This window comes from Gigantopelta aegis, chromosome 10 (assembly GCF_016097555.1).
Source record: "Gigantopelta aegis isolate Gae_Host chromosome 10, Gae_host_genome, whole genome shotgun sequence".
NCBI lineage: Eukaryota > Metazoa > Mollusca > Gastropoda > Neomphalida > Peltospiridae > Gigantopelta > Gigantopelta aegis.
The window spans coordinates 75,687,995-75,711,844 of record NC_054708.1 but is presented as its reverse complement, the minus strand read 5'-3'; the positions used below and the strand labels follow the sequence as shown (position 1 = coordinate 75,711,844).

The 23,850-nt window shown below is 37.3% G+C and overlaps 1 protein-coding gene across 1 annotated transcript in view; it reads left to right on the top strand.

Annotated features, from left to right (window-relative positions):
- Positions 1-23,850, top strand: part of LOC121382767 (nuclear receptor subfamily 5 group A member 2-like) — a 220,271-nt gene that overhangs the window by 44,550 nt on the left and 151,871 nt on the right. Inside the window, exon 2 of the mRNA XM_041512349.1 lies at positions 13,374-13,487. Within this exon, the coding sequence (XP_041368283.1) occupies positions 13,374-13,487 (114 nt within the window). The remainder of the gene's footprint in view (positions 1-13,373; positions 13,488-23,850) is intronic.

The window sequence follows — 23,850 nt, the reverse complement described above, 5'->3', positions numbered from 1 at the left end:
GATATTAGATATAGAATATATAAAATGTTATCATATGTTAAAAGAAAGAAAGGATTTTTGATAACTTACTACAGTGTTAATATACAACAAAAAAAACATTTGTCTTTGTTTCTAATTTGTATACGTTTTTTGTTCCTGTTTGTTCCTTTTGGGGTGGCTTTGTTAGGAGGTGGTGTTTTTGCTCTTTTTTTGTATTTAATGTGTATTATCCAGAGAACCATAGGGTTGGGGGAGGGGCCTTAATTCAACACCTTACATCTTAACCTTTTCTTTGCTTTTTCAATATGGAAAAAATGCACATATATTTTTTGTTTCATTCAGACACTTTACAAGACAAGCATACCTGTACATTCATTCATACGTACAAAAATCATTATTTATCTTACAATTATCTATTTCCACTTGTGCCTAAAAATATTTTGATAATTAGTTTTACTGCACTGTCATTCATATATATATATATATGTATATATGTATATATATATATATATATATATATATATATATATATATATATATATATACATACATAATACATACATATATATACATGTATATATATATATATATATATATATATATATATATATATATATATATATATATATATATATATATATATATATATATATATATATATATATATGTATATATATGTATGTATTTATGTATGTATGTATGTATGTATATATATATATGTCCAAACAGATAGTCAGTATTGTGACATTCGTGTATGTCAAGGTCACAATGACACACTAAATTAAAAACCTATAATTATGATAGGCCATTAAACGTAGTGGGTAAATTATGCTTTCTTAGGCATAAAGTTGTAAACGTTAAAATTCAAACCTATCACTTTATTAAAAATGTGACATCACAGGTTATTCGAGTATACCCTTCATATATACATATATTATTTTGATAGATAATCCTCATAGGCTTGTGCTATTACTCTTTCTGAAAACGTTGTTGCATATTTTGACTATTTTTCATATTTTCTACATTCACTAAATATATTACTTTGGTGTTTAACATATGGTAATTAATATTTATTTATTTATTTATTTATTGAGATATTGAGATATTTAAATTATTTTTAATTCGCTTAATTACTATTAAATGTATGTACATGTATGTTCTAACCTTTTCCATCCATACCACTCCGGCGACTGGAATTTCAAAGGCGGTGGTGTGTGCTGTTATGTCTGTGAAAGTGCAAAACAAAACAAACAAACTTTAGTTATCAAAATGCCATGAACAGCACATGTACAATTTGTTTTTCCGTTAGTTGTTATTATTATTGCCTTAACATTAGTCATATACCCGTAGCTTCACAATGAAATACTTTGTAATTAAAGTTTAGGACATATGTACTCTGTCCTAGCCACACACCTCAGCTATCTGAGTATCCATCTGTTCATCATGTTTTGGTGATGTCTTTCCATCAATCAATAATGACCAAAAAAAAGAGAAAACAAATTCAGCTTCTTCAGGAAACGCATGTATGTAGTATAAACACTCCTAGTGCTTGCAGAGACAATTATACAGACGTATGTTTGGTCTACTTGAACCATATAGATCTGTCACTTTACATTGATCACAAGTTCGTCCAACAAGCTTTTCAGTACTGCTACCTATTTATATGAAAGCACTTAAGCATATATTCTGTTTTGCATTATTGAACTTGTGGCTCGAAGAAGAAATAATAACTCGATATTGCTTTCAACATAATGTTGTACTTTGGTATAAACAAATCGGTCTGTTTTGCATGTATTTTGCATGGAGACTAGAGCACGATCCATGGGTTCTGTGACTTGCACCTTAATTGTGTCACGATCATGTCAATATACATGTGTGTATATATATATATATATATATATATATATATATATATATATATATATATATATATAGAGAGAGAGAGAGAGAGAGAGAGAGAGGAGAGAGAGAGAGAGAGAGAGAGAGAGAGAGAGAGAGAGAGAGAGAGAGTATGGGACGGCACTTTCCTTTCGGAAGGAATGTGCCCAAACATGAAACATTTTGTTACGGTTCCTGGATTTTCGCATAAGATACTAGTATATATATATATATATATATATATATATATATATATATATATATATATATATATATATATATATATGTATCAATCAATATTTACATATATAAGCAGCAATAATACCTTTACCTCCCAGTAGCAAAGCGCTCGCTTGATGCGCGGTCGGTCTAGGCCGTGGTATGTGCTATCCTGTCTTTGGGACGGAGCAAGGCTCAAATTGACACCTTTTACGACGACGTTGACCAACTCAGCGGTTGCCTTGTAATTTCCCCCAACTCCCGACTTGCAACGGGTGCGTTCACCTAATGGGTTATCCGACGAGAATCGAGTTGTAAGAGCGATCACACTAGCAACTGGACAGTCGTAGAAGTCGTAACAGCAGAAAGTTGTCCAACTGTGTGCTTGCAGTTGGCAGTCTGAGTCTAGTATAAAAGATTCCTTGCTACTGATGGAAAAATGTAGCGGGTTTCCTCTTTACGACTATATGTGAAAATTACCAAATGTTTGACATCCAATAGCCGATGATTAATAAATCAATGTGCTCTAGTGGTGTCGTAAAACAAAACAACCTGTAACATTTATAATTAATCTCATACGTATTAGAAGGGTATGCCGTAAAATATTTGTCTTGTCTAGTCCTGAAAACTTAATTCCTTAGTGTTGGGATGGCTGTAAGTCGATGGCTATAGAAATGGTTTCCTGTGTAACATAAAACAGGATTATTATTTGCCTGCAAGTCTTAAAGGATTATTTTACAAGTAATTATAGAAAACATTATTTAGTTTTATTCACTTGGTGGATGGTATTGGAATACCATTCGATCCATCCACCCTAGTCTCATTTTAAAACTGCCCTAATGATGAGGTGGAATTTATTAGGGGACGTTGAGTATATATCGATCGAGATTTATTAACAAATAGTGAATCTCAAGTCGAATTTACATAATGGTCATACAGTTACGAAATTCTCTTAATTTTTTAATTTAATTTCATTCATAGTCTTCAATTTATTTAATAATTTGTTTACAATTATATTTAAAAACACTATAATTATATAAAAAAAATTCTGGGTTTTCTTTTTTGTCCTGATGTCTTTCTTTCTGTTTTCTACTTCGATTTCTATTTATTTTCTGTAATTTAGTTTTTTGTTACCGTGAACAAGTCATAAGAAAAAAATTCAATGCCAATAATTTCAGAGTAAAAATAACCGAGAATAGTTGGCAAATTCAATGTCGCGAAACGACATCACTGGCGAAGCTGTGTTTATTAAAAACGATACAGCGGTATTAAAATTTAAACCCGTCGGCATGTGACGCTGTTTGAGCTGTAGCGATCAGGTAAACTATTGTAAACAAAACGCTTGAACATCGCTTTTCTTTCAACCTCAAACACGAGGACAGAACTCGGAGGAAATGATCGGACAGGGAGTGCAGACAAACACGGCGACAAGCAGAGCCAAACAACACGTTCTCGATCTTTTTTTCCAATAGTTTCGTATTCGCCGGCGTTGACTCCGTTACTAAGATTCCTCGAGACATGATTGGTTGAGCGGTTTTCAGGTAACAACACTTTGATGTATCTAAGAATCGCCGTCAATCGAAAGGATTTTTGTTCAAGCTGTGAGTTACAATCGATTACGGCTAACACGTGAATGAAGATCTATGTGGGCTCACTTACCTGGCTGTTTTACCTCGGCCAGTCAAAAACCATTGTTGTCAGTCACTCGGGCATAAACGTTGGACTACACAAAAGTGGAAAACTCGCTCAAAGTTTGAAGGAAAAATATTCGGAGTGATTTTGTGTATTCTTTGTGATTTGAGTTTATTTGGATTTCTTTTTCTTTTCTTTTGTGGCTTAATTACTCGATATAGGTAAGTGACACAAATATGTTGTTCGTATGATTGGTGACAGATCTACAATAGGTGTTTTAACCATCAATTAGTATATGATAATTCATCGAAGATTTAAAATGTATGTTATTAATATGCTTTTAAAACGTGTGGAGGACACCTCTGGGAGCTTCCCCCATACCCGTACCCCATGTTTCATTTTGTCTGTTATGCCCTTAAATTAGCCATATAATATTATCTTGATTGAAATATTGCTTCATATTATGTCTTTAACTCTATACATTTTAATTGTAGGGAACGGATGACCCCTGACTTGGACCCCCCCCCCCCCCCCCTTCTTCTATAGAAACACGCTTAACACGTTCTTTCTACTACCCTCTATTTAAACCAGAAAGTAAAATTAGATCTATTGTTATTTTATTCTAACTTTAATTATTGCTGTATCATCTATACAAATAGTTCTCATTTACATAAATGCGGTTGCCTATATCACCGTTTCTTACTAAACGCTGTTATTTCTTGTCGATAGTAAAAACCCAAATCGCAGAACCCATTAAAAGTCAACACCGGGTTCTTTTGATTGTGTTTTACCTGTATTTTGTTACACCTGTCGTGTCTTAAACGAGCCAACAAAATTAATTTTAAAGTCACTGACCCCACTTTCCTAGGTACGGCACGTAACGTTTCTGTTTTACATAGCATGTATTTTGATCTACCAGTACCACATACATCAGGACAAGTAGAAACACAAAGGATTTTCTAAAGTTGATCCTTAAAAAACCCAAGTACAATGAATATGAAAGTGGGATAGGCACTGTCATAAAAGAGCAGTCCACTGAGTGGTGACAGTGGGTTTTCTCTCTCATTATCTCCGTGGTCCTTTATCATAATATCTCCGACGCCAAATAACAGTAAATAAAAATCAGACTGTGTCTTTCTTGGTTAGACATCAGGTTTTTATTAGCTGGTATACGATGCCTTGGTAAAATCAACCCAAAGTATTTTAGTATATTTTAGTTAAAAATTATTGCACTTAATGCTGGTAGGTACCGCGTTCCCATCTCGGAACCGGCTTCAGACCAGATCGAGTATAACGACTCGGTGGGTAGTTTTAACGCCACTACACCGTCTTCTCTTTCACTAACCACTAAAAACAAACCCACTGTCCTGGACAGACAGCCCATATAGCTGAGGTGTGTGACCAGGACAGCATTATTGAACCTTAATTGGGCATAAGCACGAAAATAATAAAAAAAATTATTGAAAGTTAAAATGTGTTTAGTTTAAGGAGACCACTAGAGCACGTTGCTTTATTAATCATCGGCTACTGAATATCAAATATTTGATAATTCTGACACAGAGTAAATTCATTACATTTTTATTAGCAGCAAGGGATGTTTAATTACATTGTTCCACTGACAGGACTTCACAACTAAGGTTGTGGTGTCCTGGATGGGACGGGGAAAACTCCAATCAGAAATAGGTGCACTGAGGGCATGCGATCTTTCAACTATTTTAAATGTTTGTTGTTATTTACTTCATGGTATTTAAGTTTTAAGCTGAACTTACTGCTTATACAATGTCATCGGTGAGTAGAGTTTACACGTCGTCTGCTATTTATATATCTCTACTACGATGTTCCTAATCGAAAAGAGGAGCCCATGAAGTGGCGACAGCGGGGTTCCTTTCTCAATATCGTGTGGTCCTTAACCATATCTCTGACGCCATATAACCGTAAATACAATGTGTTGAGTGCGTCGTTAAATAAAACATTTCTTTCTTTCTATTGCGATGTAATTTAGATCGTCTGCGATTTATATAGATAATCGGCTGTTAACTTATCTCGTCTGCAATTCATAGATGTCGTCTGTATTTAGTTAGTGTCGAGTTCTGTCTGTGTATATGTCGCGTGTTAGTCAACTTTTAATTTTATTATATAACTGATTTCAAAATTATGTATATAGCTTGTGACTGTTTGTTTAGACTAACCACTGCTCAAATTAAACTCTGGCACCATTACAATGGTCTAGTGACAATTGAAATACTTTTTTTTCAAGTCAAATATTTCTTTGCAATGCAAACAGAAGAAGAAGATGTTACAAAATCACACAAATTTCAGTTAGATCGTTTTGACATTTAACCTATATTAATTTGCTTGTTTGAAAATGTATTGTAAATTCAAGAAACTTTCCTTTAATTTTGCCGATATTAATTAATTCCAGAGACATGTATCTTTCCTGATTCCATAAAATGTGTTTGGGGCTACTTTCATTTCAAATTATTTTCGTGCTTATATCCAACTAGGGTTCAAGCACGCTGTCCTGGGCACATACCTCAGCTATCTGGGCTGTCTGTCCAGGACAGTAGGTTAGTTGTTAATTGTTAGTGGTTAGTGAGAGAGAAGAGGGTGTAATGGCCGTACGCCTACCCAATGAGTAGTTAAAACTCGCTCTGGGCGAGAGCCGGTACCAGACTGCGAACCCTGTACCTACCAGCCTTATGTCCGATGGCTTAACCACGACGTCACCGAGGCCGGTTAGGGGCTACTACTACAAACACAAGAATAACCATAAACACCTTGCGCTTGTCAAAACTAACCATTTAAACATGAAAGTGAAAGTAATATGTAATGTTAGGGTTAAAGCGGCAGTATCCGGAATATTTTTTATTATTTAAGCATATAGAACAGAAAATCCAATTACGTTTGGTGCATATATGACGCCGTACTCCGCATTGGTTTCACTACGCTGGCTTATCCAGGTGAAAAACAAAGCCAGTATTTCGAAAGTGGGACACTTTTGACGGGCTCGTACCGATATCGGTTTTCATTGGCTTATCACAAGTATAGAATTCCCCAACAAGAGATCACGTGAGATTTCGCAATTTTTGAACACATTTAACTGTCTTGATTGAGGGGTCGTCTCATATCTCCAAAACATATTTATATCCATAGAGGTATGGTACAACACCTTTCCATGGGTCGGTGGGTTGGGGATTTGCCTTGAAATTTTGACAGTGGCCAGCTGTTGGCATACGCGTTACATGTAAGAGGGTGTTACTAATTACATAACGCTCTAGGGGTAGAGGAAGAGGGTACTGTGTTCGATTTACGTAACATTTTTAAAGACTATATATTATTTTTATTCATTACTTAGAGCTAAAAAGGTGTTTTTTGGAAATGCGCGGTCAGTCTTGGATCGATCCCCATCGGCGAGTATATAAAAGATCATGGTATGTGATATCCTGTCTGTGGGATGGTACATATAAACGATCCCTTGCTAAAAAAAAGAATGTAGCGGGTTTCCAAGGCGCGTGTGCAGGGATTTCAGTGGGGTTGGGGTTATAGACTGTGTTGAGCGAAGTTTATATGGGGCCATGCTCCCCCCAAAAATACATTTCAATTTGTTTTAAGCTTGGGCAAGTAAGAGTTTCGACCTCCAATACCCTCCCCCGGCACATGCACCCGATTCCTCTCTAAGATTATATGTCAAAATTACCAAATGTTAGACATCCAACAGCAGATGGAAGGAAGGGTAGGATATGTTTTATTTAACGACGCACTCAACACATTTTATTTACGGTTGTATGGGGTCGGATGATTATTAAATCAATATGCTTTATCTTTGATGTCGTTAAACACCCCCTCCACCCCTAACTTTACCCTTTCCAAATGAAATAATATTTATTTGAAAACGTTCATTGTCTACTTTAGTATATTTTATTTTAAAAATATATACATGATTAATTTGTTACTAGTATACAAACTAAACTTTGAAAGTTCTACTAACACTTTATAAAATATCAATTCTGAAATAGGAAGGTACGACTGTCGATAATACGTTGTCAAGATCAAACCGGTTTTAACGAAAGACTCTAGTACCGTATCCTCGACCGAACGTTCTTCATACAGCGCAAGATTTCTCTTTTAATTTTTTGAGACGAACCATACAATTTGAAATCGGCAAACGCACGTGTTAACTGAAACTGACAACAGGTTGTCGTTTGTGCTTTGCCGAACTATGGCGGCACAGGCGACGAATCAAATGTATACGTTTGACGATATCCGTCCATAGCGAACACACACGAGTTTTTTAAAAGTGCATTTGAGCTTGTATTTCACATTTGTACATGATGTTATAATATGGTAACCAGAGAATGTAACTTTAAAAAGCCAAACATAATTTACATTGCCTGAAACTAGTGTCGGTCTCTTTAAAAACAAATTTCTCTCTTACGTGTTCTCCGCCATGTACCTATCTATTGTTTGCGTATATGTAATGCGACATGACTGTAATATTAGGGCACAATTGCAATCTTTGGCGGACAAGAGAACTGCTTATTAAATATTGCCTCTAGACCGTGAAATGCAAAACTGAATTAAGATGAGTGTATAGAATTTCATTCTAAACAGAACCTTTCTCGTCTTTGAAATCGTACATGCATCAGTCGGTTAACATGCAAATGGTGTAAGACAACGGCCACAGTTGGGACGTTTCCACCAGTAAATAGGAGCACCAGTGGTGTGGTGGGCCTGTAGTTTATGGCGTAATAACTTCTCTGGGTTTTCTCTTCTTTTCTTAAAATTTTATTTTATTTATTCATTTTTCTTTCTTTCCTTCTTTCTTTCTATTTTTCTTTCTTTTTCTTTTCTTTGCTACTATTTTCTCTTTCCTCCATATTTGTCACCTTCTAAGGCTCCGGTTTGTCTATCTGTCTGTTTGTCTATATGTGTATATGTTTGTCTGTATGTGTATATGTTTGTCTATATGTGTATATGTTTGTCTGTATGTGTATATGTTTGTCTATATGTGTATATGTTTGTCTATATGTGTATATGTTTGTCTATATGTGTATATGTGTGTCTGTTACAGTGTGTGTATGAATTCATGAATGTTTGTATGTATGTTTGTATGTATGTATGTATGTATGTATGTATGTATGTAAAGACAGACGGGCGGACATACATACATACAGGATATATATACAGACTGACAGACAGTCACATAGACACAACTCAGTAAGACAAGCCGGACACATACATAGATACAAGAAGACGTTTGTTTGTTTTGTTTAACGACATCACTAGAGCACATTGATTAATTAATCATCGGCTATTGGATGTCAAACATTTGGTAATTCTGACTCGTAGTCATCGGAGGAAACCCGCTACATTTTTCCTAATGCAGCAAGGGATCTTTTATATGCACCATCCCACAGACAGGAAAATACATACCACTGCATTTGACCAGTTGTGGTGCAATGGTTGGAACGGGGGAAAACCCAGTCAGTTGAATGGATCTACTGAGGTGGTTCGATCCTGCGACGCAAGCACTACATAGATACAAAGATTCATAGAAAGAAAGTGAAACAAAGAAGCGTACTCCGTCTCGATAAGTCGACACATATACCACGTGCATTGCGACATCACTTAGACCTATGTAGCCTCATATGTTCATACATACATCTTTCCATGGGTTGGAGAGCATCCGGTTGGGTCAAAGTTCGAAGTGACCCAATATCTACTGGAGCATTTAATACTACCAGTTCTGCTATTGATGATAAATGTGACAGTGTTTCTTGTTTACAAAATCGTTTTATCTGGGTATGTAATGGTATGTAATTTATTTCACTGCATCAAGTACCACTGAACTTGTATGCATAGCGTATCTCTAAAAGTAAGAGTTATAATTGTGTGTTGTGAAAACATCCTGTCATATCGAAATTGGGCCACGAAAGAGATGCTGTAGTATTCATAATTATTGATCATAGCTTGGTTGATATATCGTTAGTATTTGTTATCAAAATATACGCAATTTTATTTCATCCTGTGCCACTGTATTAAGTAGCCTTGTGCTTGAAACACGTATGGGGTACCTGTAAAACTAAGCAATACCTTGGGCGATGGGTTGTATTACTCATATTTATTTGACATAATTTGGATCTTATAATATTAATGCATATATTATATTTAGCCACAATCATTAAAATTGTCGGTGGGCCCATTGGGGTTATTTCTGGTTCCAGCCAGTGCATCGGCCATGATATGTGCAATCTTGTCTGTGGGATGGTGCATATAAAAGATCTCTTGCTACTAATGGAAACATGTAGCGGTTTTCCTCTCTAAGACTATATGTTAAAATTATATGTCGATGATTAATAAATCAATGTGCTCTAGTGGTGTTATTAAACAAAACAAACTTCATTCATTCAATAATTAATTCATTTATCCATGCATTCATGTACATTTTACTTTCATTAACATTATCGTCTGTGGGATTCTATTTGTCACAGTGCAACCGAGTCGTCTTGTTTCGTGGATATGTTACACTGTAAGACGAAACAGCTTGACTTTCTAATTAGCATACGTGAGCCAGGGAGTGTATTCAATATGTAGTTAGTTAGAGGGAAACTCGATCCCGCCTCCCAACAGATTCCTGAATATTAACACTGTAATAGTAGATACAATATATGCCATGTATAAATATCTTACAAAAGCTGCTACCTGGCAGTCAAAATAGAAATCAATCATGTTGGACACGTTGCCTCAACGGAAATTATTCCTCGACCGTAAAACTCTGCCAGAACATTAGGCTATTAAAACGTAGCTTTTGTTGAAATTTAAAAAAACCCATCTTGCTTTCAATATCGTGCTTCCTTCGTTACATGCATGCGTGGGTTTTAGCCATAATTTAACACAATTATAATTTGTCTTCTTGCAAATATTCGCTGAAAATTCAAGTACGCTGACTTGGGTACACACGTCAGACGTTTGTCCAAAATCGAATGAATGAATGAATGAATGTTTAACGCTACCCCAGCACAAAAAATACATCGGCTATTGGGTGTCAAACTATGGTAATGGGAAAAACAAAGTGATGATCAACATCAATATAAAAATTCAATAGTTAAATAAAAACACAGTGTAAAGGACTGTGTAAAAATACAAATATCACAGATATATATAATTAAAATTTAGAATAAAATTTAGTATCACGTAAACATTGTAAAATAAGTTCTGGCTGGAATCGAAAGGATTCCATCACAGTTCGTGGTCCAAATATATCTTCGAATTTCTTTCAGATGGGTACACTCCACCAAAATGTGGCGTACAGTCAGAGTACACTGACAGCGCTCACACTGAGGTGGAGGATCCTTCTTCAAAATAAATGAATGGTTCAAATAGGTATGTCCGATGCGGGCACGACACAAGATTACCAAGACCGGCTTGATAGCATGAAGCTTGTTCGCAACCGCACCGTCCCAATCACGTTGCCAAGTCGAAAAGATAAATTGGTTGATACAATATATAAAATCAGTATAAGGTACACCAACCCTGGCATGAGGCAAATCCAAAGCAGACTTGGCAGCTGAATCTGCCTTTTCATTACCCCTGATACCAACAGTGTCCAAAATCGAGGTTAATGTCTGGGTGTCGGTTAGTTAATGGTTGCTGTGTTATAGTCTTACACACACAGATCTCAGCTGAGTCGTTAAAACTCGCCCAGGATTGGATCTGGTATTGGGATGTGAACCTAGAACCTACCAGCTTTAAAACCATCGAGGCCAGTAATAATATTAATCAATATCTATTTAATATGCATATGTATATTTATTTTTCGTGGTGTGTGGGGGGTGTCAAAGGGTATTGTCTTATGGTAGCAAATTTTTTGTCAATAATATGTTGACGATAGCAAAATGTCTTTATTATTATTATTATTATTATTATTATTATTATTATTATGTATGACGACATGGCTAATGTCGGTGGGGACTTTTGCTTTTAAAAGTAACCAATGAAATACAGACACAGTAACGAAGCGTTTATGCCCTCTTAACCAACCAATGAAATTGCTCTGCCATTCAAAAATTCAAATGTTTATAAACAAATCGCATCAAATCGTTTCTTCAAATAGTTACATGAATACATGAATATCAGTACTTTTAGTACACTGTTAATAAATCACAACTTCTCAGTATCTCCCATTTTATAAACGATAAAATTATTAAAATAATGAATATATTTATGCATATTACATTTTGAAACATATTTCGATGATGATTAAGATGATGCAAAATAACAATATGATAATTATGATGATGATGGTGGTGTTCCAAATCATCACATACCATATAATGTTAAAATATTATTAGTATATATTATATATTATCAAATGATTATACGTGTATAATCAGTTTAGAAAATTGTTTTAAAAAACTCTGGATTTAATAATTAAATTGATGTCTCATTTGTCAGTGTAAGTAACAGGAGAAGACAGAAGGAAATGTTTTATTTAACGACGCACTCAACACATATTAATTACGGTTATATGGCGTCAGACATATGGTTAAGAACCACACATATATTGAGAGAGGAAACCCTCTGTCGCCACTTCTTGGGCTACTTTTTTCGATTAGCAGCAAGGGATCTTTTATATGCACCATCCCATAGACATGATAGTACATACAACGGCATTTGTCACATCAGTTATGGAGTCCTGACTGGAACGAGAAATAGCCCAATGGGTCCACCGACGGGGATCCATCCTAGACCGACCACGCATCAAGCGAACGCTTTACCACTGAGCTAGGTCCCGCCCCAGGGAGTTAAGTTACAGTGCACTAATGCCGTGTTGTCTTAGTATATCTGTACAGTGGGTTACGAAATCTACCTTTGTTTAGGACCTCTCTCAAGAAGTCTGCAATATACAAACAAAATGTCGAGGTTTTAACATTTACAAGGTCGTACCTAGTGGAGGGGATGGGGATAAGAGGATAGGTGCACACCCCGAAAAATACCAAAAAGGGTGTGTGTGTGTGGGGGGGGGGGGGTAATTTAAAGATGCCTTTTTTTGTCAAACCCTCTGTTTCCTTGCCTTTATTTTTTGTTTATTGTCATCACACTTATTTTAAGCTAGGTCTTCGTTTTTTAATAGTGATATTTTGTTTGAAGGCTTCTTTGAATGTTTTATTCATTAGAAGCAGAAGTGGAGGCCCTGTGGGACATACTTTTAATATTTGTATTGCCTACTTCACCCCATCCCATACTTTTATGGCTTATGTATACAATGTTTATGGTATATTATCAATTATTCTAAAAATACCATTTTCATACATATTCAAAGGCTCAAATGAATGATATGTGACTTGGGGACACATGCTATAGTTGGGGATGGGGGGTGGGGGGTGGGGGCACAAATACATTTTGGGGACATATGCATTACATTTTAAATATTTTACATTTGTGTTTCCCGACCACCGGTTTCTACGTGCCTGATTCCTATTATAACACTATCATAGTGGAACATTTACTACACTATTCAAATGAAAATTATATATAGTTAGCTGTGTATATACGATTCATTTGAATAGTGTTGTAAATGTTCCACTATGATAATACTAACGAATCGTGTTCCACTACCCACGCAGTGCTTGCCCATGTCACTGAACTGGTTTATTTCCTTGCAGTTGACGTTGCATCCGCCAACATGCCCGAGCTCGTGCACATGTCGGCGGGGCTGACGCTGGACGCCATCGCCTGCAAGGAAGAAGACGCCGTCGTCGTGGACTATATACTGAAAGGTGAGTGTAGTCAAATCAGGCGACAACATATATTTCGGGTGTATTGCGAGGATCATTATGTCATGTTGAAGTAACATATACTGACGTCCAAAAGAAATTTTACATACATAAAATTTCAATAATTTAATAAATATTGTTGTTAATTGAAAAGAATCAATTTAAAAACAACCTTACAAACACTGGCGTAGCCAGGATGGTTTTTTATATAGATGTGTATGATTTCATAAAATGATAACAGTTTTAACAAAAAAATTGATTGTGGGGAAATAGCCTTTGTACTGAAGTAACACGTGTACGGTTGTGTGTTTATATGCTAATAAGACGGGAGTTGAATTAGGATGTTGAAAACGTGTAATTAAAATGTTGTATTTATAAATAATTAATGTTCACTATTGTTTACCAATCACATCCATAAAATATTTGTACGACACCTTTCGATGAAGCTAAAAATACACCTTTCTGTTTCTTTCTTTTCTTTCTTTCTTTTAAAACAGTAAACATTTCCACTCCACGTGAATCATTCCGCATTTGGAAATTTCAGTGTTGTTGGCATTTTTCACAAATCTTTATCAAAGTTAAATGCTATTCAGTGTCAGGGTTCCCAACAACGGTATAACACATCGATGTTTCTGGGCATTTTCCAAAGTCATTCAACACCGCGGCGCGGCCCATTGTGCAGAGCAAAACGTTTAAAACTTGTGAAAACGTTTGTAAACACGTGGATGCGTAGAATACATGACATTGGTTGGTATTATCTGCCAATGAGCTTCACGGTAAGATGTCAACAAAAGGGGAAAAAACATATCTTTATCTGTAACTACTTGTACGGAACACGCAGTGTTTTACATTATTCATAATGTCATTGGTACACTGTTGGTTGTAATAAAATATTATAAATTAAAAACACAAAGTGTCAGTTAGCAGGATTCGAACCCACTGCTTCGATTTTCATGGAATGTGTCAGTTGACTATAACAGCTTGGCCATGGACACAAAAACGGAAGCCTGCTTAATTATTAGAATAATTAACGCTGTGAAGCATTGGGTTCGCATCACGGTATCGGATCCCATAATAATGTATTTTTAAAAGGTTATCACACTCAGTCATTGGCCTTACGGCTGGTATGTTCTGAGTTCGCAATACAGTACCGGCTTGCGACCATATTGAGTGTTAACGGCCAATTTGGGACATGTATGACTAAGTACTACACCAATTTCTCTCTCATTAACCACTAACAATTAACAAGTAACCCGCTATCATGGACAGACAATCCAAATGGCTGAGGTGTGTGCAAGCACGAAAGTCCAGTTAAAATGAAATGAAAGAAACTATAAAAGAAGAAAACACGGCAGACATGTAGATAATTTTCTGACCCTGGGCCATCTAAAATGTTAGGTACATTATTGAATCTTCCAGTATTTAGTTTCGTCCCAGACTATCCATTCTCCAGTGATAATTGGACATATAATTTGTACTTTTTTCAGTATTATCCGTATGACCATAACGCTAACAGTGATTTTGACCCCGACCTTTACCCTAACGCTGACTCTGACCCTAACCCTAATCTGAATTTTAATATCAATTTTAATGTTAATCCTAATATTAAACCTGATTAGGGAGTGCATATTACACACATAACATATTAATATTAGCTTGGGAGTGAGGGTCAGGTTTAGGGTTTTATGTACTGCCTGGGTTTGTTAAAACGCTACTTATCATATGTCAGTGTTAATCGAAAATGTTAATATCATTGGCAAAAAGATGGTATAGGTGCTGGTATGCAGAACTGTAAATGTCTCATTAACTATTAACTAGATACCAAACAGCTGTAGTTTAAAATGTGCTGAGGTGTCGTTAAACAAATGGCTATTTCTTCTTCTTTCCATTAACCATGCAGTAACTATATATTACCCAAGAGCAGGTTTAGTACCGAGAAACCTTTACGGGGGCATATTTACAAAGCATTTGTTGTCGCACGTTTCTTAGAAGCAAAATTCAAATACTTAGTTGTCTAGCTTTGCTATATAGAAAGTAGCATTTTGGGTTTGGTGCTGATTGGTGGAAGGTAATTCTCTTTATCTTCGTGGAAACATCCCTCGGTGAGTGGGTATCAAGGTTAATATAGCTATCCATGTTCTACAGCCTCGGATTCCACACGCACTCTTTACGTTTGTTTTCTCTGTGTTCAAGTGCACATTGGGGGAGAGAAGAGGGAGTGTGAAGTGCAGCAACTAGTGGAGTGGAGATGGGATAGTGGAATCATCAGTGGATTCACCCTTGAAATCTGTTCACCATTCATCACGTATACGTAGAGTGGATGGATGGATGTATAGATATATTGGTGGATGGATCAATAAATGGATGGATGAATGAATGAATGGATGGATGAATGAATGAATTAATTAATTAATTAATTAATTAATTAATTATAAACAATTCCCAAATTCGTTACATTTATTTTGTATGAAGTTCAAGCTTATGTAATACCAAAATTAAATTTATTTATTTATTTATTCATTAATATTTAACGTGTTCGTTACAAACATGATTTTAAAACAAGATTCCTGTTATAATGGGTTCACCTTTCTGAGAGGTTTTTATTAGATTTTTTCTTTGTGGTTCTGGTTTCACACGACATGTTCAAAACAATAACAGCTACAATGAATGAGAAACTGGCTGTTCGCTGGAAGCCGGGTGAATGAGTGCGATCTCGGAAAGCCCGATCCAATATTTGAGTGCCTCACGGTAACACAACACACACACACACATACCTGTGCTGCCGTGACGAGTTCAGCGAGGACAACTCTGGCGATGGCCGTGTCACGTGGCTCGTTTCCTCCCGTACCACGAAACTGGATGCGGTTTGACTCGCCCCAAAATACACACCCACCATATCCCCCGGTATTGAGGAAATATAGGGACCATGCCTAGCGGGGTGGGGCGGTGTGTATGTGTGTGGAGGGGGGGGGGGGGTGTAGAAGATTGTTATCCCTCCCGAAAACCGTACGAAAACGTGCGCTGTTTTATAGTTTGATAAGATCTTATTCTAGTACTGAATCTTCATTCATTTCCATGTCATTGATGGGTAGATTCGGGGGTTTTCCTGTTCCGACCAGTGATTCACGACTGGTACATAAACGGCCGGGGTATGTGTTGTCCTGTCATTATGAAAGTGCATATGGAAGATCCCTTGCGGTTGTGTACGTGGCAGCAGTGTGTTTCGCTCTTTCCTCTCGACTAAATGTCCAAATATGTAGGGACACAAAATAGACGTAATTTTATTGTTTGTTCTTTGTTTGTTTACCATTACGGATTACCAGATACACATTGTTGTTTAGCAGTACTATGCATGCTTGTTTACAAGTCACCGGCCTCGGTGGCGTCGTGGTTAGGCCATCGGTCTACAGGCTGGTAGGTACTGGGTTCGGATCCCAGTCGAGGCATGGGATTTTTAATTCAGATACCGACTCCAAATCCTGAGTGAGTGCTCCGCAAGGCTGAATGGGTAGGTGTAAACCACTTGCACCGACCAGTGATCCATAACTGGTTCAACAAAGGCCATGGTGTGTGCTATCCTGCCTGTGGGAAGCGCAACTAAAAGATCCCTTGCTGCCTGTCGTAAATGAGTAGCCTATGTGGCGACAGCGGGTTTCCTCTAAAAAACAGTGTCAGAATGACCATATGTTTGACGTCCAATAGCCGATGATAAGATAAAAAAGTCAATGTGCTCTAGTGGCGTCGTTAAATAAAACAAACTTTACTTTCTTTTTGATTACAAGTCGTATTTGTTTACAAGTGGAGGTTGTTGTTGTTGTTGTTGTTTTTGGGTTGTTGCTTTTTTGTTTGTTTTTTGGGGGGTTGGGGGTGTTTTGGGGGTATGAAACATTATTTACAGAACATTACTGTGTAAATTATCAGCCGCGAGTACGGGGTGGGGTGGACATTTTAGATGTCGTTGGTTTTTTGGGGGAGGGGTTTGTTTTTTGGGGGGTGTTGTTTCTTTGTTGTTGCTATATGTTTATTTTGTGTTTGGAATTTGTTGGGTGGTTGGGGTTTGTTTGGTATATTGCTTAAAAGTGCTTTTAGGGCCGGCCGATGTTTTGTTATGCATTATTGGTGCTGGCCATAATCTACACGAACAGACGTACAGACACGCTGATGAATGAAAGGACGTACATCCGTAAATACGTGCATACACGCACAATAATACAAGTATAGACACACACCTACATATATACATGAACACGAACGCACACACACACATACATACACACACGCACGCACGCACACATACACATACGAACACACAAACACAAACACACACACACATATTAACACAAACACACATACACACACATACACATACACATACACACACACACCTACATACATGCACGAACACACACACACATACACACACACACACACGCCCACACACATATTAATGTATTTATTACTTGAGAATAATACCAACATTTTCTATTTTTAATATTGTCTATCAGCGAGAACATTAAATTCAAATCAAATATACCATTAACACTAATAGCTATAGAAAACTATACACGATAGTGCTTTATTTATTGTTTTATTTCATTTTATTAATTTAAAATTCAAATTTTCACTAAATAGGAAAAAACAATTTGTCTCAAATTTTAATTATCATTTCATATTTCAATTTACGATCTACCTGGGGGTTTGAAAATTGTGACTTTATTTTTAGCCATATTTGTAGAACCTTTTAGCAATGGCAAATCAAATCTTTATGGGGTAATTGACAATATTGCACACAGTATGGCGCCACTAATGGTTTTATGCATCGACTTCTTTGAACTTGCAATACTGGCAGAAAGTATTAAGCATTTACCTTAATTAACAGTTGTTAAGTACCGATGATGCGATAATCATGCTCAAGTAAAGTTAATTAAAGCTAATATTAAGGTAAAGTGGAGTGTAGCGATATTTTCAATTCACAAGAATGCCAAGTTACGATTTCAGTTATTAAACTCCAAGAAGGAAACTATTTAACAGAATGTGTAAATGGATGGTTGGACGGGTGGGTGAACGAGCGAGTGGACAGATGGATGGATGGATGGATGGACGGGTGGGTGGATGGATGGGTGGATGGATGGGTGAATGCGTGGGAGGGTGTTTGTATTCATTGATTGATCGATTTATTTTGATGGATGGATGGATGAATGGTAGGATGGATGGATATGTGAATGGATGGATGGTTGGGTAGGTGGGTTGGTGGATGGATAGATAGATGAATATTGGGTTTTTGATTGGGTTTGTAGGTGGATTGATGAGAAGAAAGAAAGAAAGAAGAGGAAAGGAAATCCAGATTTTTACTGGGAAAAAATGATGGTATTTAGAGGATGCTTTTGAGGAAAATTGCCCGAAAATGTTCATTGAATTTCATTATGCTACAGTGTAAGGAACGCATCAGACAAACATCTCTCTCTCTCTCTCTCTCTCTCTCTCTCTCTCTCTCTCTCTCTCTCTCTCTCTCTATCTATATATATATATATATATATATATATATATATATATATATATATATATATTACACACGCGCGCATGCACGTACGCACTCCCAGTGGATTGTATTTTAAAGCAGTAGTGGAGAAGAACTACACCTAAGCCAGGAATATTTTCGGCGATTGATTTGTGTAGGTTACGGTGTCCTTCTTGAGAATCTATCTGCCGGATCAACAATGGCCATCATTGAGGGTTTTGAGATATTTAAGATGGCGTCTATAATGGCCACCATTTCATGTATAAGTACTATATTAAACCCAGGATGAAAATTTGTGTATCTAGCCATAGTTTTATGGGTAAAGGAATCCATTTAAATCGTGTTCCATGATATAGTGTAGTAGCTGTCCTTTCGTGTGTGTTGCTGTAAGTCAGGACTGACTACCCGTAAGACGGGAGCGGTTTACCCGTCTCGTGCTATTCTATTTACCCTTGATCTACACTAGTTGCTTAAAGGGACATGCCCTAGTTTGAACCCGTAAAAACTAACACTAAGTTTAGTTCATCTATAAACCTGTAACACATTTGGATAAAGTTACAACTGAGTGAAAAATGAGCCTGGGACTTTGAAATGGTGAAATACCCTCTGAAAATAGACTAAAAGTCGACTCCATAACTGTTATTTCTCAGACGCACATGCGTTTTTAAAAATATGAGAAATGCATTTTGTGATATTAAAAACACCAGGATGACCAAAAACACTTCGAATGTACGGAAATTGATAATCTAAACAATAAAATCTTAAGTAAAGTATGATTTAAGTTATCAAAAACGGTTACAATAGTAAAACAAAATATGCGTTAGTGTTTAAAAACTATCCCCTTCCCTTTAAGTGAGATCCCAGAACACGATAAAATATAAATTATACTCTCCTCCTTGTCATCTTTATCTTCGTTAATCATCATCATCTTTATTATCATCACTATTGTCATTATCATCATCGTTAATAGCATTATCGTCACAGAACCACTATTATCATCATTGCGACCATCATCATCATTGCCACAAATACCATTTTTATCGTCACTATAACTATTATCATTATTATTATTATCATCGCCATCATCTCCACCACTACCATTATCACCACCACTACCATTATCATTATCGCCATAATTATCATCATCATCACTACCACTACCACTACCATTATCATCATCACCATAATCGTCGTCATCATCATCATCACTTCTCTCATTATCATCATCACCATAATAATGATGATCATTATCATCATCACCACCACTACAGTTATCATCATTATACTAATTATCAACATCACCATATCATCATAATCATTATCACATCTACAACATCCACATCGACATCATCATCAACACCACGTCCACTATCACCATTGGCATATGATTATCGCCAACAGTATAATTATTTGAAATTTGACTACCTATGACATGATAACCATAAGACCACTACTTGGCTGTGGTGACAGCTCTGGACACGTCTTTGTGTGTGGTTTTCGTGTACTGGACCTGGCTCAACACAACACAGGGGCTTGCTGTTCCTGGTTCGAGTAAACAAGGGCACGGGCACTGGGCAAATTTGAGTTCAAAGTATAGGAAGATAGCGTCTCAGATAATTGTGTATTGAACCCCAGGAGGTATGGTCTTTGTTTGTTTGTTTGTCGTATGTTTGTAGTTCCACGATTTCGCCAACAGAGGGTTTGTACTGGATGAGGCGGGTAGGGGAAGGGGGCGTATACAATACAGGGTATACAATATTTTAGCAGGCTGTGACGACAGATTTCATTTTACTTATGCAGTTTGTTTTGGTTAATAACACCACTAGAGCACATTGATTAATTAATCATCGGCTATTGGATGTCAAACATTTGGTAATTATGACTCGTAGTCATCAGAGGAAACCCGCTACATTTTTCCATTAGCAGCAAGGGATCTTTTATATGCACTTTCCCGCAGACAGAAAAACACATACCACGGCTTTTGGTCAGTTGTGGTGCACTGGTTGGATCATTTGACTTGTTTGTACTTGGGAGTGGGATATAGCTCAGGTGTAGAGCGCTAGCCTGACGTGCAATAGGACGTAAGATCGATCGCCCTCGATGGAATCGGGCTACTTCCTGTCTCAACCAATGTCCCACGACTGCATTGGCGGATCCAGAGAAGGGTCACACATGTCCCATTACCACCACCATCACCACCATCACTACCATCACTACCACCATCACCACTACCACACTCGTTTTAAGTGTAATTTTTTATGATTTTTTAAATTCTTCATCTTCAATATAAAATACTAAATTGCCCTGAAAACGCGTCTCTGGTCATCTTTATTTGAAACTTTCCCGGGGAGCATACCCCCGATCAACACCCCACCCCACCACTCCACTTGTACATGTCTCACCCCCTTTGAGAGCTCGGCTCAAACTCAAATTGCCCTTGGACTGGTATATCAAAGGCCGTGCTATGTTCTGTGTTGTCTATGGGAAAGTGCATATTTTCGGTAGGAGTAACCTATGTGGCAGTGGCGAGTTTCGTCTTTATCCGTTGACCAAGTATTAAAATAACTATGTTAAGGACCACATAACCGTTGTTTTAAATGCGTTGGGGGTGTCGTTAAACAAACATTCCTTTCGATTCTGTACTTAACCAGTACATCAAACCCTTGCACTTAATTAGTACTACTCTCACTGGAACATGTAAATATTTGCATACATATCTTAAAACCTGATTTCTATACAACCTCCGTGACAGATTCTCGCACAACAAGAATTACTCCCACAGCTTGCGTGTGTCATTTAACTCAATTAGCCGAACATGGCCAATAATGTAATATGCCTTAGCCACGCGGTCGCATCGTGTCCCGGCACGGTAATTAGCTAGTCCGCGTACGGGTTTTGTTTCGTCACGCAATCAGACCGTCCCCGCGGACTGCCAAATCGGAAGACGAGAGTTTTAAGTTTTCTTCGGTTTCCGCGAGCGGCAATTTAATCTGACGAGCCAGTGGCTGCAGGCAGACACCGCGTGATTGACGTGGTTATCACCTCATCACAGGTAGAACACCACACCTGGGCGCAAACACGTCCAAGTACATGTGGGAAAAACACAAAGGTTTAAAAATCAAACAAATGTTATTTAAATTATTTTATTCAAGTTGATTAGGAGTTGGGGTTTTTTCAATAGAAATTACTCTTCAGGCGTGTGTGCAGGTGTGGTTGGGGTCGAAACTTCACTGATCCAAACAAATTTCCTTTTTCCTATGTATTTTCCGGGGGAGCATGACCGGCTGCCCTTAAAAACACTTCGCTCGCCAATGTCTAGACCCCCGATGCCCAGTTTCCTGAACACGCGCTTGGCCCTTTTTGTCCTCTTCGTTCTTGTTCGTTCGTCCCTCTTTCCTTCCTTCCTTCCTTCCGTCATCTACACACCTTTTTTGACATCTAATAGGATAGCCCGAGTACTCTGACTGTAAGAGAGCTAGACGGACATTTGGACATAAATACGCTCTCATTACAGTCAGAGACCAACCTATGTATATTTTTGGCAATTCCTGACTACCAAACGGTAGGCAAAGATTCCCGCTCTAATACCACAACAATCCTATGTTTGACGTCAAATACCTTTACATCGATCATTTTCGAGTTAACTGATACAAAAAAATCCACATATTAATCACTAATACACATACTACAGAAAGAAACCCGACAGCACCCACATTCAGCTACGCTTCGTGACACTCCGTTGCAACAATTACAAAGCTCGGCGATCTCGGAGTCAGAGTACTCGGGCTACTAATAGGATACCCCCGCTTTCTTCCAGTGGGAGTGAGTCGTGATTGGTGGTTAGGCATGTTTCTTACACACCCGTTGGTGAGAACATCATGCGTTATTTTTGGTTACACATGGTTGTTAACGCATAAACGTGTTCTAATAATTTCAAGACACGACTGGCTGATCCTAGATAATGACCAGGTCGCCAATGCCATACCGCCAATGAAAAACTACAAGATGGAAATCCATTAGACTGTGACGTTTTGTTATTATGACAATCATGTATCTGTGACGCGTAAGTCAGCTACAAGTGCAACGGCTGTAAATAACTTTTAGTCGAAAAAGATGTTAAAATTTGCTTAAAAGCTGGTTTTGAGGATATGTAAGAAATAAAATAATACATTCGTGTCCGTTAGATACATTTCGCTCGTTAGATACATTTTAAAACAACTCGTTGTGAGATAAATGGTATCTGACGGACACGAATGTATTATTCTCTATATACCAAATGCTGTTAAACTTTGTAGTTAGTCATATGAATTTCACCCTACCACATGTAAAACAATATTTCCATCAAGAAAAGTCCGAAAAACACAACTTTAGTGGTATTGTGAGAGGCCAAAGTACTGTAAAGACAATTTAACGCAGCTGAAGGATTCCTTGGAGACGTAGAGTTGTAATATCAGACTGCCGGAAATGTAAAAAAAAAAAAAAAAAAAAAAAAAAAATCACATTAATTAGCACAGAACATGATGATCTGTTGTTGCTACTCTGGATCTAAGTGATGATCTGGAAATCGGGAAATGAATTAGAATTGCAACCTCGATTTTAATATTTAAACTCAATCTCTAGAGGAGACCTAGTGGACTTAAGCTTCACTTTGCAATCAGTTAAAAAGGCCCTTTTTAGGACTGAAGACATTCAGTAGCACCACATATACAACCGCCCGCTGCCGACCCTGGTCGCGCTGTTTGTGCTCTCGTGCACTTGCCAAGCGTGGGCGTTCCCCTCTCCCACACCCCACACCCAACGCCTTTTACTGTCCTGGACGGAGGAGCCGGTGAAAGTCGACACCTGCGC